The following is a 19,878-nucleotide window of genomic DNA, read 5'->3' as shown; positions in this document are numbered from 1 at the left end:
CATGTGAGATGCAAACACAAATCTCATGTAACATCCGTTTGGCTCTGAGAACGGAACCTTTTTGGATACTTGCTTCCACAACTTGAAAGCAACTGTCTTGCCACAAATAAGAGCATCTTCTGCCCTACCCGTTTCCACTTGGGATTTTTGTAAACTACCAACATTCTGCTTTATTCCCTATCTCTTCCCAAGTTTATTAGACTAGGTGCTAAATGACTTGCGGGGAAGGCACTAACCTTTCCTTGTTAGTTACAATTTAGACATTACTCAGCGGTGAGAGGAAAATGCAGCTTGAGTGTGTGTTTGTCTTTTCATTTCCCCAGCAAGGGTTGCAGGGTTCACATACTAGGAGGACGAGTGCTCCCTTTCCTACTCATAGTTGAAATGGTTAAAGAATAACTTTCCCCACTCACGGAAATTGAACAGAGATCCTACTACATGTTAAGTGGAGAATCATCACGTAATTGCATTAGGAACATGGCTTCACAATTGTCTACCCTTTGGCCAGATTGAAGGGTGTCAATCTGCATAAGGTGACCTTGGGCATGCTAGAGAAAACATCAAAGGGCTCCACATTATGGCTGTGTGGCAGAGCAGAGCTTGTAATCCAAGAGTTCACTTGGTCCCAGTTGGCTGAACCAACAAGGGATCCTTATCTGTTTTTAACACACCATTTACTTATAAATGTAAATATTGAAACAGTAACATACTACACAATGTGCTGGTGACTGAGCATGAAACAGTGCTCAGTGGGTGGGGCCAAAATCAAATTCTCTCACACACACCCCTTTCAAACATTGACAGGTATGAGAATATGTATGTTGACTTATGAGACGACGACTTGTAATTCAATGTCTAAAGACAGAGTCTTGCTTTAAACAAATACACCTACAAAATTTGAAAGAGGGGCATTTATAGAATCCATTTTAAGACCTAGTCTATGCCAGGAGAACATATATAGCACAAAAGTACATTCTGTATTTTATTATGTACAGAAGAACCATATGATTACATTTTCTATGCTCGCTTTGGAAACAACTATCCAAAGTTGGCAAGACAGGTAGCAGCTATTGATTGTATCCTGCATTTAAAAATCAACAACCATACAGCTACATTTAATTTTAAATGCTTAGAGCCAGAGAAATACTAATTTCTCCATAATTCAAAACCTGTAGCTCAGGCTTATATGGATTTTCTTATGTCTGGAATGAGGACACTGCCATTTCATGTAGTATATTTACCTGTCCACTGTTCTTCAATAGCTTTGACTTGCTCATCTGTAAACTTCCAAAATTGTGCCAGTTTCGTCCACTCACGCATTTTTAACTGGTTGTAAGCAAGATTCCAAAGGGAGGAACGAATTTGTTTGGTCTGCACACCGTGATCTTGTTTAAAAGACAGAATATCATTTTGCGGATCATCACCACTTTGAAGTTGCTCCTGGAAAGAAAGTTAAAGATGAAGCCATGCGGTTCTTCCAATAATAGGGCTCCCCTCCCCCAATTATTAAAAATATCCCTGGCTTTGAATCTTAATGATTTTCCAAGGCTAGCCCTGATATTGATTGCATCAAGAAGCATGACATACTACACCCCCAAAGGGAAAGAATTGGAGGAGGACGCAACAACAGATTGTAAAAACAAACCAACCAATAACCAGGGTTCGCTGATACAGGGAAACAGGATACTAGGCTCCTGTTTCCAGCATTTCTCATAGCAAACACTTCTACCTCTGCTCTGCCTATACAGAATGACAGACATGACTAACCCCCAACTTACTTTATACTGCTATCCCCCTAAGGCAATTGTTTCCAGGAAGCAAACAAGTGAGACATTTATAAATGCTACAGCTTTGACAGTGATAGCAGAGGTGAAGCAATCAGAGAGTCACTCTCACATATAGCAACTAGGTAGGCAATCCAAACCCCTCTCATTTATTTATATTCTCAAGGAATGGGCAGAAATCAAAACACATTGCTAGAGGCAAGATACTGCCAAACATACACTACACATTAAATAATGCTGCAGATTCTTCAAGATTGTGTGAGGCCTCATGCCCAATAGCACACCTTAATTTATGCATTCATGAGCATGGCCAAAAGCTTCCATGCGCCAGATCTTGCAGACCTAGATTAGATCATAGCCTATTCTGAGTTCACAGGTGCTGGACCATGTTGCATGGTTCATTAGATACTAAATTAATAAACAATTTCAGTATCACACTTCTAGAATATTAACGCCGTTAGAGATTCACGTGGATAGCCTTGACATTTTAAATCAGGGCTGGGAAACCCTTTTCAGCCTGAGAATCGCATTCCCTTTCAGGCAACATTCTGGGTTTGTCGTCTTGTACAGAAGAGCCGCACAAAAAGTTGAGAGGTTTCTACATTCACACATCTCTGCATCTTGGCAAGTGAGAGACCCTTGTGCTGATTAAAGACAAAACACATCTCTGCTCCACCTCTGCACAGCACGGATTGGCTGGCCCTTGTTTCAATCTTGAAGCCACTTCAAGATAAAAAGTTATTACTTTTTCTAGGAACAAGCATTTCATCAGACATATATACAATGGTTTTTGTTGTTGGTTTTTAACCAGCCCAATGCAGGCAGAGTGCTTGAAGCATTAGAGGAGCAAAGAGGAAGACACAATCTGTGTTCACGTTGGAGGCCGTGCTTTGAGGTGTGAAGGTGGGGGAAGCAGAATTCACCCCACAGTAGAAAAACCTGCTGGTATACCTATTGCAGCCCCAGTCAATTTCCAGGTCTAGTTTTCAATAGGCATACAGATGCAGCAGAAGGTCGGCAGTTTGAATCCCCGCAACGGTCCCAGCTCCTGCCCACCAAGAAGTTCAAAAGCACGTCAAGTGCAAGTAGATAAATAGGTACTACTCTAGCGGGAAGGTAAATGGCGTTTCCTTGCAATGCTCTGGTTTGCCAGAAGCGGCTTAGTCATGCTGGCCACATGACGTGGAAGCTGTACGCCGGCTCCCTCGGCCAATAAAGCGAGATGAGCGCGCAACCCCCGAGTTGGTCACAACTGGACCTAATGGTCAGGGGTCCCTTTACCTTTTAAAGGACTGGACTAAGCTTGAGATACTAAAAAAACCAAAAGCAGTAATAGTTCATTTTCCCCTCCTGCCCAAGGGTATCTCACTGCACTTTCACATCATAAAGGACAGAATTTGAACATGACACAGAATCCTGGCAAAAAAAGAGACCTCACCAAAACCATCTGTATATTTGGCTGAGATGGAGCACACAGAATCCCAGCTTGCCTATGTTGAATGGAGGTTACAACAGATGCCATTATGGATTTACTCAGAAACCCAGACACTGCTCTGCTTCCCTTGACCAGCAGCTGTTTGCCGTGAAATGTTCTCCTGCCCTCCTTTGCCCATTTCTGTTGCAAACGTCTGCAGACAAATATCCATCTGATTATTACCAGACTTCAAAGCCATTCTCTCTGGTAAAGAACACAGCCTCCCCCTCCCAGCTGAACCTTGTTTCCCCATATGGAAGAGAACTGTGAAGACCTGAACTTAACTATGCATGTAATTAATCTTGCGACACATTATAAAAGCCAGCTAACTCCAAACTAATCTAAGCTGAATCTGTACTTTGTTTTCCCTTCCTGCCCTTTCCTCCATTCTCTGTTTTATTTAATAGAACAAAAAACAAGAGTTTCAAGTACACCATCTCCATAATGGAAAGCTCTTTGTTTCTGAAGTAAAAGTGTGCATTCTGCTGGCATTCTTTTCCCTCAATCAATATGTTTGCCTATTTCCCATATTTCTTTTTCTCATGTCCTTCCACAGAGCTTGGCAGCTTGATTTTATCCTCAACAACCCCTGCGTGGTACAGGACAGTGCCTTGCTGAAGGACATCAGTGAGTTTCATGGCTGAATGAGTTGCCAACGTCTACATTTTAGCCACTGCAGCATACTAGTTCTGTAAAAAGGAGCACACCAACAATACCCTGATTTTTAGGATCTGTATCCCAGTTGGAGCTTCATATTTTATCACTATCTTCTACTTCTGTTTCATAAGCTGCACAAGGAGGACTTGAATGTGCCCATTCATGCACAGTATTTCCAAAGTCTCTGTGGCATCATGGAAGCTGTAGTTTCCAAGAGGCATGTGATCTGTCCTGTGGGATCTCTGACCTTGCTATAGGCCAAACTGTTTTCATTGGGCCCACATGGTTCCACGGGGGCAATGGGAGGGTTGAACATAATCCATATTATGTGGCTAGCCTCAGACATGAAATAAACAAATGGAGCCCAATCACCCACGCAAAAAACCCCACAATTTTATTGTGTGGCCAGCAACACACCATGTTCACTTTAAAAGGTAAAGGGACCCCTGTCCATTAGGTCCAGTCATGGATGACTCTGGGGTTGCAGTGCTCATCTCGCTTTATTGGCCGAGGGAGCCGGCATACATCTTCCGGCATACATCATTTGGCTAGCATGACTAAGCTGCTTCTGGCGAACCAGAGCAGCGCATGGAAACGCTGTTTACCTTCCTGCCAGAGCGGTACTTATTTATCTACTTGTACTTTGATGTGCTTTCAAACTGCTTAGGTGGGCAGGAGCTGGGACCGAGCAACAGGAACTCACCCCATCATGGGGATTCGAACTGCCAACCTTCTGCTCGGCAAGCGCTAGGCTCTGTGGTTTAGACCACAGCGCCACCCGCGTCCCATATGTTTACTGTAGTCGCTGCCAAGAATGCCACTGCAAACATTCTAAACATGAACCATTCAGACAATCAGACTGTAACATAATGCAATTTGGGCAATAAAAGGTGCATGAGTATGCAAATAATTGCCCCAAGGGGGAAAACCTCCCCCCGCCTTTAAACCCAGCCACAGCAGAAGGTAGATTGACGGAAAATAAAGAAGTCTCCAAAACTGCAATCTTAAACATATTTACAAGGGAATAAACCCCAACAAATATGGTGGTACTAACTTTTAAGTAAATATGCACCAGATTGTGCTGTATGGAAAGGATCTTTCGGTAGGCAGAACATACTGGTTTTTCCCGCCATTTCCCATACAGTCCGTTAAGAATGGGAAGCACCAAGTTCATCAGGATGCCAAGAAACTTCAAGAAGAGAGCTCAGCATCTAATTCAACATGCTGTTGGATAACAGTGAAGACATAAGCAAAAGATGCAATGGAAATAAGAAAAATGCCCACTTTCTCTCTAGCATTTTCTAGCCCCTTTACAAGGAAGCCCACCTTAGAGTTTGGGAATCCAAAGCCATTAGATTAATATCTTTTGGAAAAATGGTTTCACTTATTGGATAAATATGTGTTAGCAAAAGGATAAATAAACCAGAGGTTTTTTTCTTACCTGTTTCCAGGTGTAATATCTTTCTGCTTTTATAATCATATCTACAATCAAGGCATGATTGCTCCTGGAAGCTACAGCTAGTGCAGTTTTTCCTTGCTGAAAAGGCAAACAGTGTGAATCAATTAAAGCTTGAGAAAACAGAGGCCAAGCTAAAAGAGGTTAGCAGCTTCATCTTTTAAAAACTGAATTTTGAAATATTAACAAACACAAAAAGGGGAAACGCATACAAAAACTAAAGTAAGTAGGATCTAAGAGCTCATCCAAAAAAAAACATCTCTCTTCAGTATTGGGAACTAATGGTGTACTAATACCAGGCAAATTATAATACACTTTTCCATTAACGGTGCAGTGTTTCGCTTATTACATTAACTTGTTTACTGTCAATGTTACAGGATATGGATAGTGGAAAATCAAAGCAACAAGAACAATCTGTTAGCAGGTTCTATAATTATGTGTATGACTACTATCCGAGAGCATGAAACACAGTATCCAGGCGTAGGGAAGAGCACAATATAATGGGTATTTCAAATTCGTAAAAATTAAAATTATTTAAAGTATTTATAGGCTGCCTTGTGGGGTCCAGCTCTCATACAGCAGTTTCCGCTATAGAAATTAATCACAATAAGAAAAAACACACATAAACATAAGGAATTGTTCGCACAGTGACCATGTGCAAACCCACAAGCAGGACATGAGTACAACAGCACAGTCCTGCTTGTGATCCCCAGCAACTGGCATTCAGGAGCATGGTGGCTTATCTTCCATTAAGTTCTCCAATTCCCTTTGGAAGATTTATATTATAATCCAAACACACTCATTTTAAGCTTAGGTTTGGCCGCCTGTCACGATACCGTTGCCAAACGTGGACTACGTGTTCCAGAGGTGATGGTGGTGGGAATCTTCACTGATGTTCGGATGCCGGGCACCATTTTGAATCAAGATGGCAGACTGAAATATAGTTTCACCTACTTTTTGGCATAACGGGTACAAACTATGGTGGTTTGGTTCCCTCTGAAGATATTGTTGCTGCATTTGGTGGGTCTTTGCCAAATCCGGCATGACAGTTCCAACCTGCATCAATCTGGATGCCTCTTGAGGAACCAAACTCAGCATGAGGGTTCTCAAGGTGGAGGCAGCAGACTTCGTTCACATTTGGATGCCAGGTGCCATTTTGAATCAAGTTGGTGAACCAAATTAACCCTAATTAAATGCTATCTCTTCCCTTCCATCAAAAAGCAATATAATTCGGAGGTCAGGTGCTCCCCGGCTTAGGTTGGAGCCCTGGGATGTGGGGCATGTGTCTATAGGCATGTGCATCTGCACAGCTCCCAAACTCACAATCCTTTTTAAAAGCACATTTTTGGGGGTCCTTTGACTTCCCAGGGAGCACCAGCATTCTCTGCTAACATTATTCCAAGCCATGGTTTAGCACAATGTGTGAGTATGGACATATTCTCCTCTCATATATCAGGCTCTAAACCAATATAATAATTACTGTATTGCATAGCTTGAATTTGTTCTTTGCTTAGCTTTAAGTAATATTTTAAAAATAATAGATTACGTTAAACAGAGACATGGGGATTCAATATAATGGTAAGGTGATTGTTCTGTCAGAGCAAGCATTTCAGCTAGCCAGACAGGATGATGCACATCAGTCTCTCCTCAGCCAGCCACTGGCTGTTCTGTAATCCAAGTACATCCCAGCTACTGACAGTTCAAGGCCACACATAATTCTGTGACTTTACCGGGTTATCTCAGTAATCCTTTTATGTGAGTGGATTTACACGGAAAACAGCTGTCCACAACATAAATCTTCCAGAGTTTCCATGTGCTAAAGAGCTAAAGCCGTGTGAGGGAAATTCATTCCATTGCGTTAGGTGTAATCTACCCTAGACATACGACAGCGGTGCCAGTGGCACAAACGGGGGCAGAGAGAAGGCAGGTGTATGCCTTACCAAGGGACAGAAGCATGCCCCAAGTGCAGTAACATAAGAATGAAGAAGAGCCTGTTGGATCAGGCCAATGCTCCATCTACTCCAGCATCCTGTTCTCACATTGCCCAGCCAAACACCTCTAGGAAGCCTGCAAGCTGGATGGCAGCATAGCTGCACTTTGCCCACTGGCAATTCCTAGCAAATGGCATTCAGATACATGCTGCAACAGAAGCCTTTGCCCCACAGAATGAGGGTCACACTAATAACCAGAACAACTGTATGCATATTTGCTTGGAAGCAAATCCCATTACGATCAGTGGGACTCACTCTTTGAAAGTGTGCCTGAAAGACATTTCACCATTTCATATCTAGGATTGGTCCCTAGTTTTACATTAAAGGTAAAGGGACCCCTGACCATTAGGTCCAGTCGTGGCTGACTCTGGGGTTGCGGCACTCATCTCGCTTTATTGGCCGAGGGAGCCGGCGTACAGCTTCCGGGTCATGTGGCCAGCATGACTGAGCCACTTCTGGCGAACCAGAGCAGCGCACGGAAACGCCGTTTACCTTCCCGCCAGAGTGGTACCTCTTTATCTACTTGCACTTTGACGTGCTTTCGAATTGCTAGGTTGGCAGGAGCAGGGACCGAGCAACGGGAGCTCACCCCGTCGCAGGGATTCAAACCGCCGACCTTCTGATCGGCAAGTCCTAGGCTCTGTGGTTTAACCCACAGCACCACCTGCGTCCCTGTTTTACATTAGGTCATTCCAATCTCTTATTTTTGAAAAATCATCATCATCATATATTTATTTCTATCCCACCTTTTTCTATGACAGGGACTCATTCCTTTGGTACCTAGATAATGTTCATCTTGCTGGATCCATGTCACAGAAAGTACAATGCACGAAAGCATTAATTGTGGGCCGAAAGAGTTATTGCCGAGTCTTGGTTGGGCTACTCCAGATTTTTTACTTAAGGCGCTGCATAATAAATTCAAGTAACATTCTCTTCTCAGACACTCCACCAAATCACTCCTATTGGGTCTGCCTTTTAGGTCAGTAACTTAAATGTGAATGGATAGGCTTAACTTCCACAATAGAACTTGACTAATGCAGCTTTAATAGCCTGGGCGTTGGCTCCCATAGAAGCATTCAAATTGGCTCAGTCATCTATGCATAGAATGAATTACATGGCTTCATCCATGCAGACATTGATCTGGGTTATTTTATTTTATAGCATTTATAATATTTCAAAAATCTCTAAGGTGTTATGTATGATTCAGGGATCATGGATTATTTTGCTCCCAGGAAGCCACAATCTGTAGCTAAGACTTGTTCTTAGTTTACTGATCATGATTTGTTTGTTTCCTTGACATAACGCAAAGCCAGGGACCATGATTTTTTTCCTCCCCATGCAATTCTGAGGAGAAAACCCATTAACTATAGATTACCATGACATGTGAACTGGACCAGTGTGACTTACATAGCTTTGTATTTTTTTATATTTGGGGAATGCATGTCCCAATAGAAAGGAAAAGTTTAGATGCATCAAGGCACAGTTGGCTGGTAAATGGAACCCAGTGAATCAGAATGTGAAAGTGTTTCTCTGAAAAGGAGTTTTTTATATCTCGCTCAGCCTTTCAAAAAGAAAGAACAGTAAGTACTGTATGTTTGATCTCACAGGTTGCTTACTATTGCCATGCACTTGTAGGTTTTAAGAGAGATGTTAAATCAAGAGTTATATATATCAGTGGGTGATATTTGAAAAGAGCAGCCTGTTCTGCAGAACAGGACATGTAGAGCAATTGCATTTTCACAGAAACACGAACAACAGAAAGTACCTTGTCCACAATTTTCAAGTCACAACCTGCCTTTAGCAGCATTTCAATTACTTCCACGTTTCCAAGGTCTGCTGCCAGGTGTAAAGGTGTTTGATGTCTCTTGCAGAAATAAGACAAAGCAGAAGAATGTTATCAAGGAATGTCCTCTACTAACAAAAACATGGCGAAAAAGTCAGTTGGTTGTACAAAGCTAAGTTCAACTCAGAGCAGACCCATTTAAATGAATGGACCCATATTAGTAATGTCCGTTGCCTTCAATGGGCTGTATTCAACATAGTGCTAAAGAGAACGTTGCAACATCATTGGAATGTCCTCCCTGCTCTCCTCCGCCATGATTCCCTAAATCTATTCTAGGTAGACTTGGGGATGGCACAGGACACACAGGGTGGGAAAGCCTATTTCACTAGCACTATTCTTCATGCGAGTGCTAAGAATGGAAGGACCTGTCAATTCCAGTTGTCTCACTTTCTCACTTTTCCCATTTTAAATTTAGTTCTCCACATCCTGCAGCAATTTGTGATTTATTTTTTTTAATGAAACCTTATGAAAATTCATCAACATTTTTGTGTGAATTTCTTCTAACACACACAATTTTGACTAATGTATACATTTTTGCAAGCAATTTGTTCCAATCGAACGGATTTTTGTATGTTGATTTTCACTGATATCTTCGTTTTTATGTGCACTTTTCCCTCATTTTTTTTGCATTCTTGTAAACATAGTTTGTTTGAGAACTGTACTGCAATATTCAGTTAAGTGCAAATTTCAAAGGATGGCTCTGTTTTGGTTCCCATGTTGTTTCAGAAAGTGCAAATCTGATATATTTTGCTTTAAATGTGTACTGAATTCCTCACAGCAAAGAGGCCTTGCCTGAATGTTAGATTTATATGGTGTAAATTGGGTTCCCCCAAAGTTACTCCATTATTCATTTTATAATGCAATCCTATGAATGGTCTACTCTAATCTCTTTCTAATCTCTTTGGGTTCTTGCAAGAACATCTCTTCCCCACACCAATGATCCAGCAGATATTTTGATATATTTTCTATCTGGGGTCTAGGAATATGTCTAAAATAAGTTCTTGATCTCAATTTAAAATGCTAAATGTGATGTTGACCCATTGTTTTAAATACAAATTGTGCACCAAAGCACAGGGTTTCAAAAGAAAGAGGGGATTTCCAGAAACAGTAAATCATTTGGGGAGGGAAACCTAGCTTTCCCCTGACAAATGCAATTATTCTTAATTGATGCACAAAGAGAAGATGGTGCACCTGTAAGGTAGAAACTTATGAGGAAGGTAGGTAATAAATCCTGCCATCTTCACAATAAAACAGGCTGGAGATATTTCCAACAATGGCAGCTGGAGGAGGGAGGGGAAGATTTCTAAGGAAAGGTAAGATACAGCCTTGCATATATACTGCATACAAATATTTGCTGGCTGGGACTGATGCAGTCCAAAATATCTGTGGCACCAGGTTGACAAAAGCTGTTTTAGACAGTCGAGGTCTATGCTATTAAAACAGGCAAATGTGGTGAGAATACAGAATCTAAGTGCATCCTTTGACATTATCAAAGTACTGTAGTAACTGTACAGAGTAGTCACTTGGCATGTATCAAGCCAACTGATAATTTCCCCATCTTATTACAAATATAAGAACGTAACGCAGGTAAGAAAATATGAGATTTCATCTTATAAGCACAAGTTCTCACCTGATCGAGCGAGTTTATATCATGGTTAGCTTCTATTAAACTATTTACCACAGGTAGGTTATTTTTTAAGATAGCCAAATGGAGTGGAGGACTCTTTTGCTGTAGAGAGAGGAAAAATTTGTTACAACAGCGTGATGAAAATGTCAAACCCAAGCATTCTTGTTCAGAAGAGATATTGCTTGACCACGTGTCCACACTTCAGGAAAAAATAATCCTTTGAGTAGAAGGAAGCCAAATTATTTCTGCCAAGAGAATTACGTTTGCCAAGTGTGCTGGCAATAAAAAAGTGTTATTTATAATGAACTGCAATGTAACAAGGTGATAAATGTGATGATAAATGTATGTATGTCAAAAGGAAGGCCCAATTAAAAACTGAACTCTTCAAATCCTGCTTTAAGTGTTTTTACTTAAAGGTTTTTTAAATAGTGGATGGCTATTTGGTTCTTTCAAAGAGCTTTTGACAAAGTACCTCACCAAAGACTCCTAAGTAAGCTTAGCAACTCATAGAATAAGATATGGGAGAGGTCCTCTTGCAGATCAGGAACTGATTACCGTACTTTTCCGTGTATAACACGCCCCTTGTATAAGATGCCCCATAGTTTGGGGGACTCAAAATTAAGAAAGTGGTCTGAATTGGGGTCTGAACTGCTTGCTCTACTTAAACTTCTGCCATTGTTTTAAACCGCTGTTTTTCTCTCACTGACACCCTCTGCCTCCTCTGCTCAAATTTCTGCCATTGTTTTAAACCGCCATTTTCCTCTCACTGTACCTCCCTTCTTGCTGTACTCAATCTTCTCCCTCTTTCCTTAGCTGCCTTCATTTTTTCTCAGCTTGGTGAAAGAGTTAAAGGATGCAGAGCCCTGAAATATTCCACAGTACTTTCACATAATGTATTTAATTCCTGGTGTTATGTGTTGTTAATCAACAAGAAGCTCCAACATCCATCCACTCAGTCTCCAGCTGAACAGGCTGACAGGCTTGCTCTTAAGATTCTATTGATCTAAAAAACACAGTAACATATACCAGCATGGGGGCTGTGTGCAAATGCGTTTGCAGAATTAGAACAGGAGGGAGGAGGATGCATGAAAAGAGGTGTAATGGGGAGTTGGAAAAAGGAAGAAAGAGATAGGAAAAAGGGGGTGAATGTGATAATGAGTTGCGTCATCAAAGAGGAGCTGCAAAATATGAGAGAAGCAAACAGGTGCAGCCCCTAGTATGTACATTCATACATTCATATATATACTCAAAGCTGGGTTTGCAATGTTCCTTTTTTACTTGTTCTATCCCCTGACAATACAATAAGATAAACACTCTGCTAAGGATGCAAATATGATAAAGGACAGGATATAAATGTAATAATAATCTATCAGCAAAATATAGGTATTTTCATGTAGCCTAAAACTGGGAGGGGGGAATAAATTAGGTAAAATGTTAATCAGCTACATAAACTACGTTATCTTCTCAGTTTTTTCACTAAAGTTTCCATGTTTTAACACACTCCTAAGCCTTTCCTCAATTTAATAAAAATATGTTTTCATGCCAGTGATACATACCGTACGACAATTTTAGATTCAGTCTCAACATATTCCCTCTAGGAATGAAACCTGGATGAATTTTATCTACCATTAACAGCTGGTGGGAAATTAAGTAAATAAAATTGTACATCAGGGCTAGCCAAGATTTTAAAATGTGACGAAAAGCTTTTAATAGCAAACAAAATATGTTTCTCAGATGATACCAGCAAGAACTAAGTGTTTAACCACAAGAACTCTATGAAAGTTGAATCTAATGCTGGTGACTTTGTATATAATCTCAGCTCCAAATGTGTTGGAATACAAACATATTTCTCTTTCGTTGATAATAAACGTGTTGATCGTACATATATAACTGGCTGTAACAACAGGACAGCAACATACAGGGGCGCCGACTTATAAAAAATATTGGGGGGGCCCATACCGGGGTCCTGCCGCTGGTTCGCTCGGGTAGCCGGGAGAACGCAGTTCGAGGTGGCGGTGTTGGGGAGAGACCCTCGCTCAGGGCGCCACTAGACTTGGCGGCCGGCGGCCTATCTGGGGGGTTTTGGAGCGTATTTCGGCGGAGCGATTGGGGAGGAGGGGGCTTGTTGCCGGATTCTTCAGCTGAGCCGGAGATCCGCTGCTGGGGGTCCCTGGGCCGAGTTGTGAGCACGGCCTGCTGAAGGGAGATCCAGCCGGAGATCCGACGGGGACGGCCGGGGCTCTCCGGCTAGGGCGCGCGGCTGGCTGGCTGGCGAGGGAGCAGGTGGGGAGGAGGCGGGGGTCCTCACTCTCTTAGGAAACGCACCCGCGCGCCCGATTGCCACGAAGTCCGAAGGGTGCGTGTGTGGAATTAAAAAGCAAAAACGAGATACGGGCAGGGCAGGCAAAGAGTTTTCTGCAAGAGGATGGAGGGCAGGTTGAAGAGAAAATCACTCAGGATGAGACAGTCAAATCAGCCATGATAAAATGGGCTCAGGATATTGGGTATAACATCATGTTTGAGGACTGGGAAAGGTTATGGACCACCGGAATGAAATTCACGGCATGTAATGCCTTGAAGGAAAATATTATGAAAATGATTTATAGGTGGTACATGACCCCAGTCAAGCTTGCAAAAATATATCACCTGTCTGATAATAAATGTTGGAAATGTAAGGAGGCTGAAGGGACATTCTTTCACCTCTGGTGGACTTGTCCAAAAGTGAAGGCCTTCTGGGAAATGATCTATAATGAGTTAAAAAAGGTATTTAAGTATACCTTTCCCAAGAAACCAGAGGCCTTCCTCTTGGGCATTGTTGGCCAGAAAGTGTTAAAGAAGGATAGAACTTTCTTTATGTATGCAACTACAGCAGCAAGAATACTTATCGCAAAATATTGGAAGACACAAGATTTGCCCACACTGGAAGAGTGGCAGACACAATTGATGGACTACATGGAACTGGCTGAAATGACTGGCAGAATCCGAGATTTGGGAGAAGAAACAACGGAAGAGGACTGGAAAAAATTTAAGGACTATTTACAAAAACAATATAAGTTGTATGAATGTTAAAAATTTACACGATTCGGAAACTATAGCTTCAGCAATTAGATTTGGGAAACAGGAAATTATATTTTAAGTAAGAAAAGGTCAAAATCTAAGGTAATACTATGTTTAATTTAAGATATAAGTAACTGATGAAAAGTATGTTAAATTTAGAGGTATAGTATTTGAAAAGTACAAAATAAGGTACGAATCAAGGTAATAATTTGCTGATATCTTTATTATAAAGAATGCAGGGTAAGGGAGATGCGAGGAAGTCCAGTTAGTTATATAAAAAATGTGTTGAATGGTTGGTTTTCTTTTCTTCTTTTTCTTTTTCTTGTTCTTTTACTTTTTTCTTCAGTGTATGTTTCTAACTTTGTATTTGAAAACTTAATAAAATATTTATAAAAAAAGAAGAAGAGAAAATCCTTTTGCTTTTCTGGGGCGCAGGGAAGTCTCAGAGCCGGAGGTTGGGGAAGGGACCCCCTTTGCTCTGCCCTCTTCTCCCGTCTTAGATTTGCATGGGGGTCCCCGCCCGAGCTTGCCTGGCCACCGGGCCACACAAGGACCGCGCTCTACGCGGCGCACCTTGCTAGCCGCGCAGCTGTCCTCCGCGGCTGCGGAGCGGCCCTGCGCCGGTGCCCAGCCCCTCTGGGCGCCCGCTGCGCTGCCAATGACAAGCGGGTGACGTCGCAGGCGGGGAAGGCGTCGCTTTCTTTCCCGATCCTTCATCCTCCAAGTCTTCCAGCCCTTTTTTGGGTTGGAAGCTCGTCTTGTTCACCCTTCTCCTTTCTTCACCCTGCGCGCAATTTTCCTCCCTCGTCTCCCTCCCCATTTCTCCTTCCTTCCTTCCTTCCTTCCTGACTGACGGGCTTGGGCTCGGGCTCAGGCTCGGGCTCGGGCTTCGGGTAGGGCTCGGGCTCAGGCTCGGGCTCGGGCAGCCACAGCGTCGGCGGTGTTGGCGATCGGCGGCGCGGGGGGATGGCCCTCCCGGGGGAGCCGGCGCTGCTCAATGGGGTTGCCAAGGAGACAGGCCGGCCGCCCCCCTCCCCCGGCCCGGCGCCCCCCGCCGCGCCGGTGCCCGTTATCGAGCTGGTGCGCGCCGGGCGCCCTATAAAAGCCGCGGACGCGCCCACCGCCGCCCGAGATTATTGGGGGGGCTGAGCCCCCCCAAACGAATTTTTGAGGGGGCTCGGGCCCCCTCAGGCCCCATGGAGTCGGCGCCTATGGCAACATACGGTCCTTTGCATAACAGTATCACTCTCCTGCAGGAAGCTCTGCGTAGGTATTTCATTTGGAAATGTATGTGTTCTGATTTTTTTTAAAAAAATGTTGATGCTATTAGACACAATCCTGACACATTTAATTTTCACTGATTTCCATGAAAGAGTCTGACACATGCTACACTCATTCCCACTGAAACCAACAAAGCTTAAGACGTTTTAACTTTAATTGGCTAGTTCTCATTATTTATACAATTTTCAGGAGAAAAGATAAATTTCAAAGGGAGACTGCAGTTTGAAACCATTGAATTCATCAACAGCCTTGATGTTGTCAACTGTGACTTATCACATTATGGCCTAGTTTGCACCTAACCCTAAGGCACAGTTGACATTAACTGTAGTTAATAAACCAAATATTTAAGGCTGATGTATCTGGCAGATGTGCAGTTAAAACTTGGTGTATTAAGTCACAAAATAGTTAAAATCACTAGCAAGAACAGTCATGCCTTTAAATTTTCCATGGCTTTGTAGCTTTGGGGCAATGACAGTTCCTTAACCAGATTGGCACAAAATGCTAAGCTATGGTTAAAATTAACTAAAGTTTATAAACTTTAGTTTATATAGGATTTGGCTGTAAATGATCTGGAGCGCCAAGAACAGCCCAGAATAACAGGTATGGAGGATCTAGAACTGTGGGAGGGGGGAGGGGCTGACAGGGATCCCTCCCTGCAGAAAGACAGCTCAACATCTGAAGCAGAGGCAAAACGACCCCTGAGCCCCAAACGAGACCAGTCAGGATGAGTGCTTTGTTGCAGAAGAGGACTCCTTGTGAGTAAAGGACTAATCAGGAGTAGGGCCATCCTCGCAAGGACACTCTCTGCAGAAACCTCTAAGAAGTTGCAGCTGGGGTGTGTGGGATGGCAGTCTGGAAGCTATGGAAGATTTGATGTAAGGCTGAGAGAGCTGCTACTAGCACTGTGTCCAAGCCTCTGGTGACCTGCACTGCTCTTCTCTGGTGACCTGCACCGCTCCTGTTAGAACAACTGCTTGCCTGGATTTAGGATCTGGATTAGCCTCGGATGTTGCTGCTATATGTGCCCACAATATCCTTTGTTATCTGGAAGGTCCCCTGCAATCTGGGATCCAACTGTAAAAGGGCACTTAACCTTTAACCATAGTTAAACATCTGGGCTTGGCTCCCTCATAATGCCAAGCTCTGGTTTAATAAGCCATGCTTTAGCGTTATTTGCAAACCAGCCCTATCTGTGTTAGTCAGCTTACCAATGTAAGGATGTCTGTATTATCAGCAGCAACTCCTTTGTCAATGACCTACCTTCAATAACGTAATCATCACTGCCTGAACTTTCTGCATTTCATTTCATGACCTTGTACCACTCCGGCAGGAAGGTAAACGGTGTTTTCGTGCGCTGCTCTGATTCGCCAGAAGCAGCTTAGCCATGCTGGCCACATGACCCGGAAGCTGTATGCCAGCTCCCTTGGCCAATAAAGTGAGATGAGCGCCGCAAACCCAGAGTCGATCACGGCTGGACCTAATGGTCATGGGTCCCTTTACCTTTACCTTTACCACACATGTAGATAAAGTTAGGGTTAACTCAGAATATCCTGTAGCTCAGGATAACACTTAATCATTGGATGAAGTAGACTTCTAACACAGAGAAGTTTGTGCCAAAGCAAGCTTGCAACTCTTTAACATGCACTAGACTTTATCTATACTGGCTATGGGCTCTCCTTGTTTTGTATGCTGGTTTAGACATAGTTAGCTACTACTACTTTCAGAGAATCTTGTCAATAAATATCAAAATATGCCTGCAAAATAAAGGGCATAACCTGATTTTTTTTAAAGTACTCACCTGAGGATGCACTCCCAGATCTATATTTTTATTGATAAGAAATGTGACCAAAGCTGTATGTCCATTCTGGGTTGCTATTTGCAATGCACTGGTATTGTGCTAAAAGAAAGACAATGGAGAGAAGTTTCTATTTCAAAGTAATTTAAAAAATAATGTTCTTTGAAGATATTTCAAGAAGCAGGTGAAATTATTAAGGAAACCAGTTTGCCACCATTCAGAGAACATGTTCTCTGGCTACAATCCACAAAGCTCTACCTCCAATGGCAGAGGAAGTACCGTATTTTTCGCCCTATAGGGCGCACCGGCCCATAGGACGCACCTCGTTTTTTTGGGGGGGGGGGAATGAATAACAAATGCTCCCTTCTTTCTCCTCCTCTTGTGCATCTGGTTTGAATGAAGATGCATGAACATGCATAGGATTATGCTCTATGACATGGAAAGCAGAAAAATCATGATTCAAGAAAGACAGCCATTGCTTCTCCCCTTGGCAGCTATTCCACACCACTGGTTTCAATTAGAATGCGAATGCTTATAACTAAGAGACACCATTAGCAAATAACTGGGCATTCCAGTTTACATGCTTTTTAAATCTTACTAGACCGTGGAGGGGGGGGCAGAGTTTCCTTTCTGTTTCTGCCAAAAGAAAGCCTGGCATGTTTTCTTGAGCTTCCACAAGATGAGAGATTAAAAAGACTAGTTTCTTCAGTTACAGATAGGTAGCCGTGTTGGTCTGCCATAGTCAAAATAAAAAAATTCCTTCCAGTAGCACCTTAAAGACCAACTAAGTTAGTTCTTGGTATGAGCTTTCGTGTGCATGCACACTTCTTCAGATACACTGAAACAGAAGTTGCCAGACCCTTCTATATAGTGAGAAGGTGGGGAGGGGTATTACTCAGAAGGGTGGTGGGAATGGGAGATTGGCAGATAGCTGAGATGAGCCTGTTGAGGACTCTTAATGACTGTAATAGGTCTTACAGGAAAAGGCAAGGGGTGAGAAGGTGAGAAATGGCTTAGTCATGTATAATGAGATAAGAATCCAATGTCTTTGTTCAAACCAGGTCTCTCCATGGTTTTAAGTTTGGTAATGAGTTGCAATTCAGCAGCTTCTCTTTCCAGTCTATTTCTGAAATTCCTTTGTAGTAAAACAGCTACTTTGAGATCTTGTATAGAATGTCCTGGGAGATTGAAGTGTTCTCCTACTGGTTTCTCTGTTTTGTGATTCTTGATGTCAGATTTATGTCCGTTTATTCTTTGGCGTAAGGTTTGGCCTGTTTGTCCAATATAGAGAGCTGAAGGACACTGTTGGCATTTGATGGCATACACAATGTTAGACGATGAGCAATTAAATAGTCCCGAGATGGTATGTGTGATGTTGTTGGGGCCAGTAATGGTGTTGTCCGGGTGTATGTGGCAGCAAAGTTGGCATCTGGGTTACTCTAAGATTAAGGGACACAGGTGGCGCTGTGGGTTAAACCACAGAGCCTAGGACTTGCCGATCAGAAGGTCGGCGGTTTGAATCCCCGCAACGGGGTGAGCTCCCATTGCTCGGTCCCTGCTCCTGCCAACCTAGCAGTTCGAAAGCACATCAAACTGCAAGTAGATAAATACAGTGGTGCCTCGCAAGACAAAATTAATCCGTTCCGCGGGTCTCTTCATCTTGCGGTTTTTTCGTCTTGCGAAGCACGGCTATTAGCGGCTTAGCGGCTATTAACGGCTTAGCGGCTATTAGCGGCTTAGCGGCTTCAAGAAAAAGGAAGCAAGCCCATAGGGAAATTCGTCTTGCGGAACGACTCAAAAAACGGAAAGCTCTTTCCACTTGTGCGTTTTTCGTCTTGCGAGGCTTTCGTCTTGCGAGGTACCACTGTAGGCACCGCTCCGGCGGGAAGGTAGACGCCGTTTCCGTGCGCTGCTCTGGTTCGCCAGAAGCGGCTTAGTCATGCTGGCCACATGACCCGGAATTTGTACGCCGGCTCCCTCAGCCAATAAAGCGAGATGAGCGCCGCAACCCCAGAGTCGGTCATGACTGGACCCAATGGCCAGGGGTCCCTTTACTTTTACCTTACTCTAAGATTGATGATATAGGATAGGAGTCTAAGAATATCAACATACTTTGTTGGAAATATTGATGTCACTTCCGGCTTCCAATAATAGATCGGCACACCCTTCGTGGCCTCCTTCCACAGCTAGGTAAAATGGGGTTTCACCATTCTATAACGAAACCATACAAAAGGTTTGCACTTGTATTATAGACAATGCAATGGTTCAATCTCAGACATGGCTGAGGGGAAAATGCTTGATTTGAGCCACAATGGTTTCCTCCGGTTCCTTTGCAAATGGCACCATGCTCATTGCCCAGATTAAAACCAAATTAGACACCAGAAGCAGATGAAATGGTGGGCGGTGGTGTTCACCTGGCCTCCAGGCAAATTTCTCCAAGTAAGGAAAATAAGGCTATTATTTTTTAGGTAAAAACCTCTGTGGCGCAAAACCCATCTCCAGGTAAGATTCCCAAAGTGATACTTCCATGAACATACATGAAAGATGTTATAGGTTGACATCAATGTGTGTATAGATACATGGACAAATCTTGCAAATTGTGGCCACGTGCTTTGTTTTTACATCTTTATGTTTACCTCATTTAACTCGTTTATTTCTTTCCACTCTTGAAGAAGAACTTCTACCACCTCACTGTGACCATTTTTAGCAGCCAGGTGCAATGCAGTGTTTCCTTCCTGTAAATTAACACATACAGAAATAAATTATACACATATAATATTCATTATCACCACTTAAAGCAGATACCCTTGGAGTAAATAGAAACTCTAGAGCACTGCTCACAAGTCTATATGGGCACTATGCAATCTGGAATGGAACACAGCATTTTGAGTGCAGGTTATAAAAGTTAATCTC

The 19,878-nt window shown here is 42.8% G+C and overlaps 2 protein-coding genes across 3 annotated transcripts in view; one reads left to right on the top strand and one right to left on the bottom strand.

Annotated features, from left to right (window-relative positions):
* POC5 (POC5 centriolar protein) overlaps positions 1-4,094 on the top strand; it is a gene marked incomplete at its 3' end in the record, with an annotated part of 37,653 nt that extends 33,559 nt beyond the window's left edge. The window contains exon 14 of the mRNA XM_083465321.1: positions 3,815-4,094. Within this exon, the coding sequence (XP_083321447.1) occupies positions 3,815-3,829 (15 nt within the window). The remainder of the gene's footprint in view (positions 1-3,814) is intronic.
* ANKDD1B (ankyrin repeat and death domain containing 1B) overlaps positions 1-19,878 on the bottom strand; it is a 34,178-nt gene that overhangs the window by 4,444 nt on the left and 9,856 nt on the right. For both annotated transcript variants that reach the window (XM_083465346.1, XM_083465347.1), the window contains exons 7-13: positions 19,602-19,700; positions 19,078-19,176; positions 16,969-17,067; positions 10,836-10,934; positions 9,128-9,226; positions 5,357-5,452; positions 1,242-1,440 (exon numbers count right to left, since the gene is read on the bottom strand). In XM_083465346.1, coding sequence (XP_083321472.1) covers positions 1,242-1,440; positions 5,357-5,452; positions 9,128-9,226; positions 10,836-10,934; positions 16,969-17,067; positions 19,078-19,176; positions 19,602-19,700 — 790 coding nt within the window. The remainder of the gene's footprint in view (positions 1-1,241; positions 1,441-5,356; positions 5,453-9,127; positions 9,227-10,835; positions 10,935-16,968; positions 17,068-19,077; positions 19,177-19,601; positions 19,701-19,878) is intronic.

The sequence above is a fragment of the Podarcis liolepis genome, assembly GCF_965112155.1.
Source record: "Podarcis liolepis genome assembly, chromosome: 11".
In the NCBI taxonomy this organism is placed as follows: Eukaryota; Metazoa; Chordata; class Lepidosauria; order Squamata; family Lacertidae; genus Podarcis; species Podarcis liolepis.
This window is presented reverse-complemented; position numbering and strand designations above follow the sequence as displayed.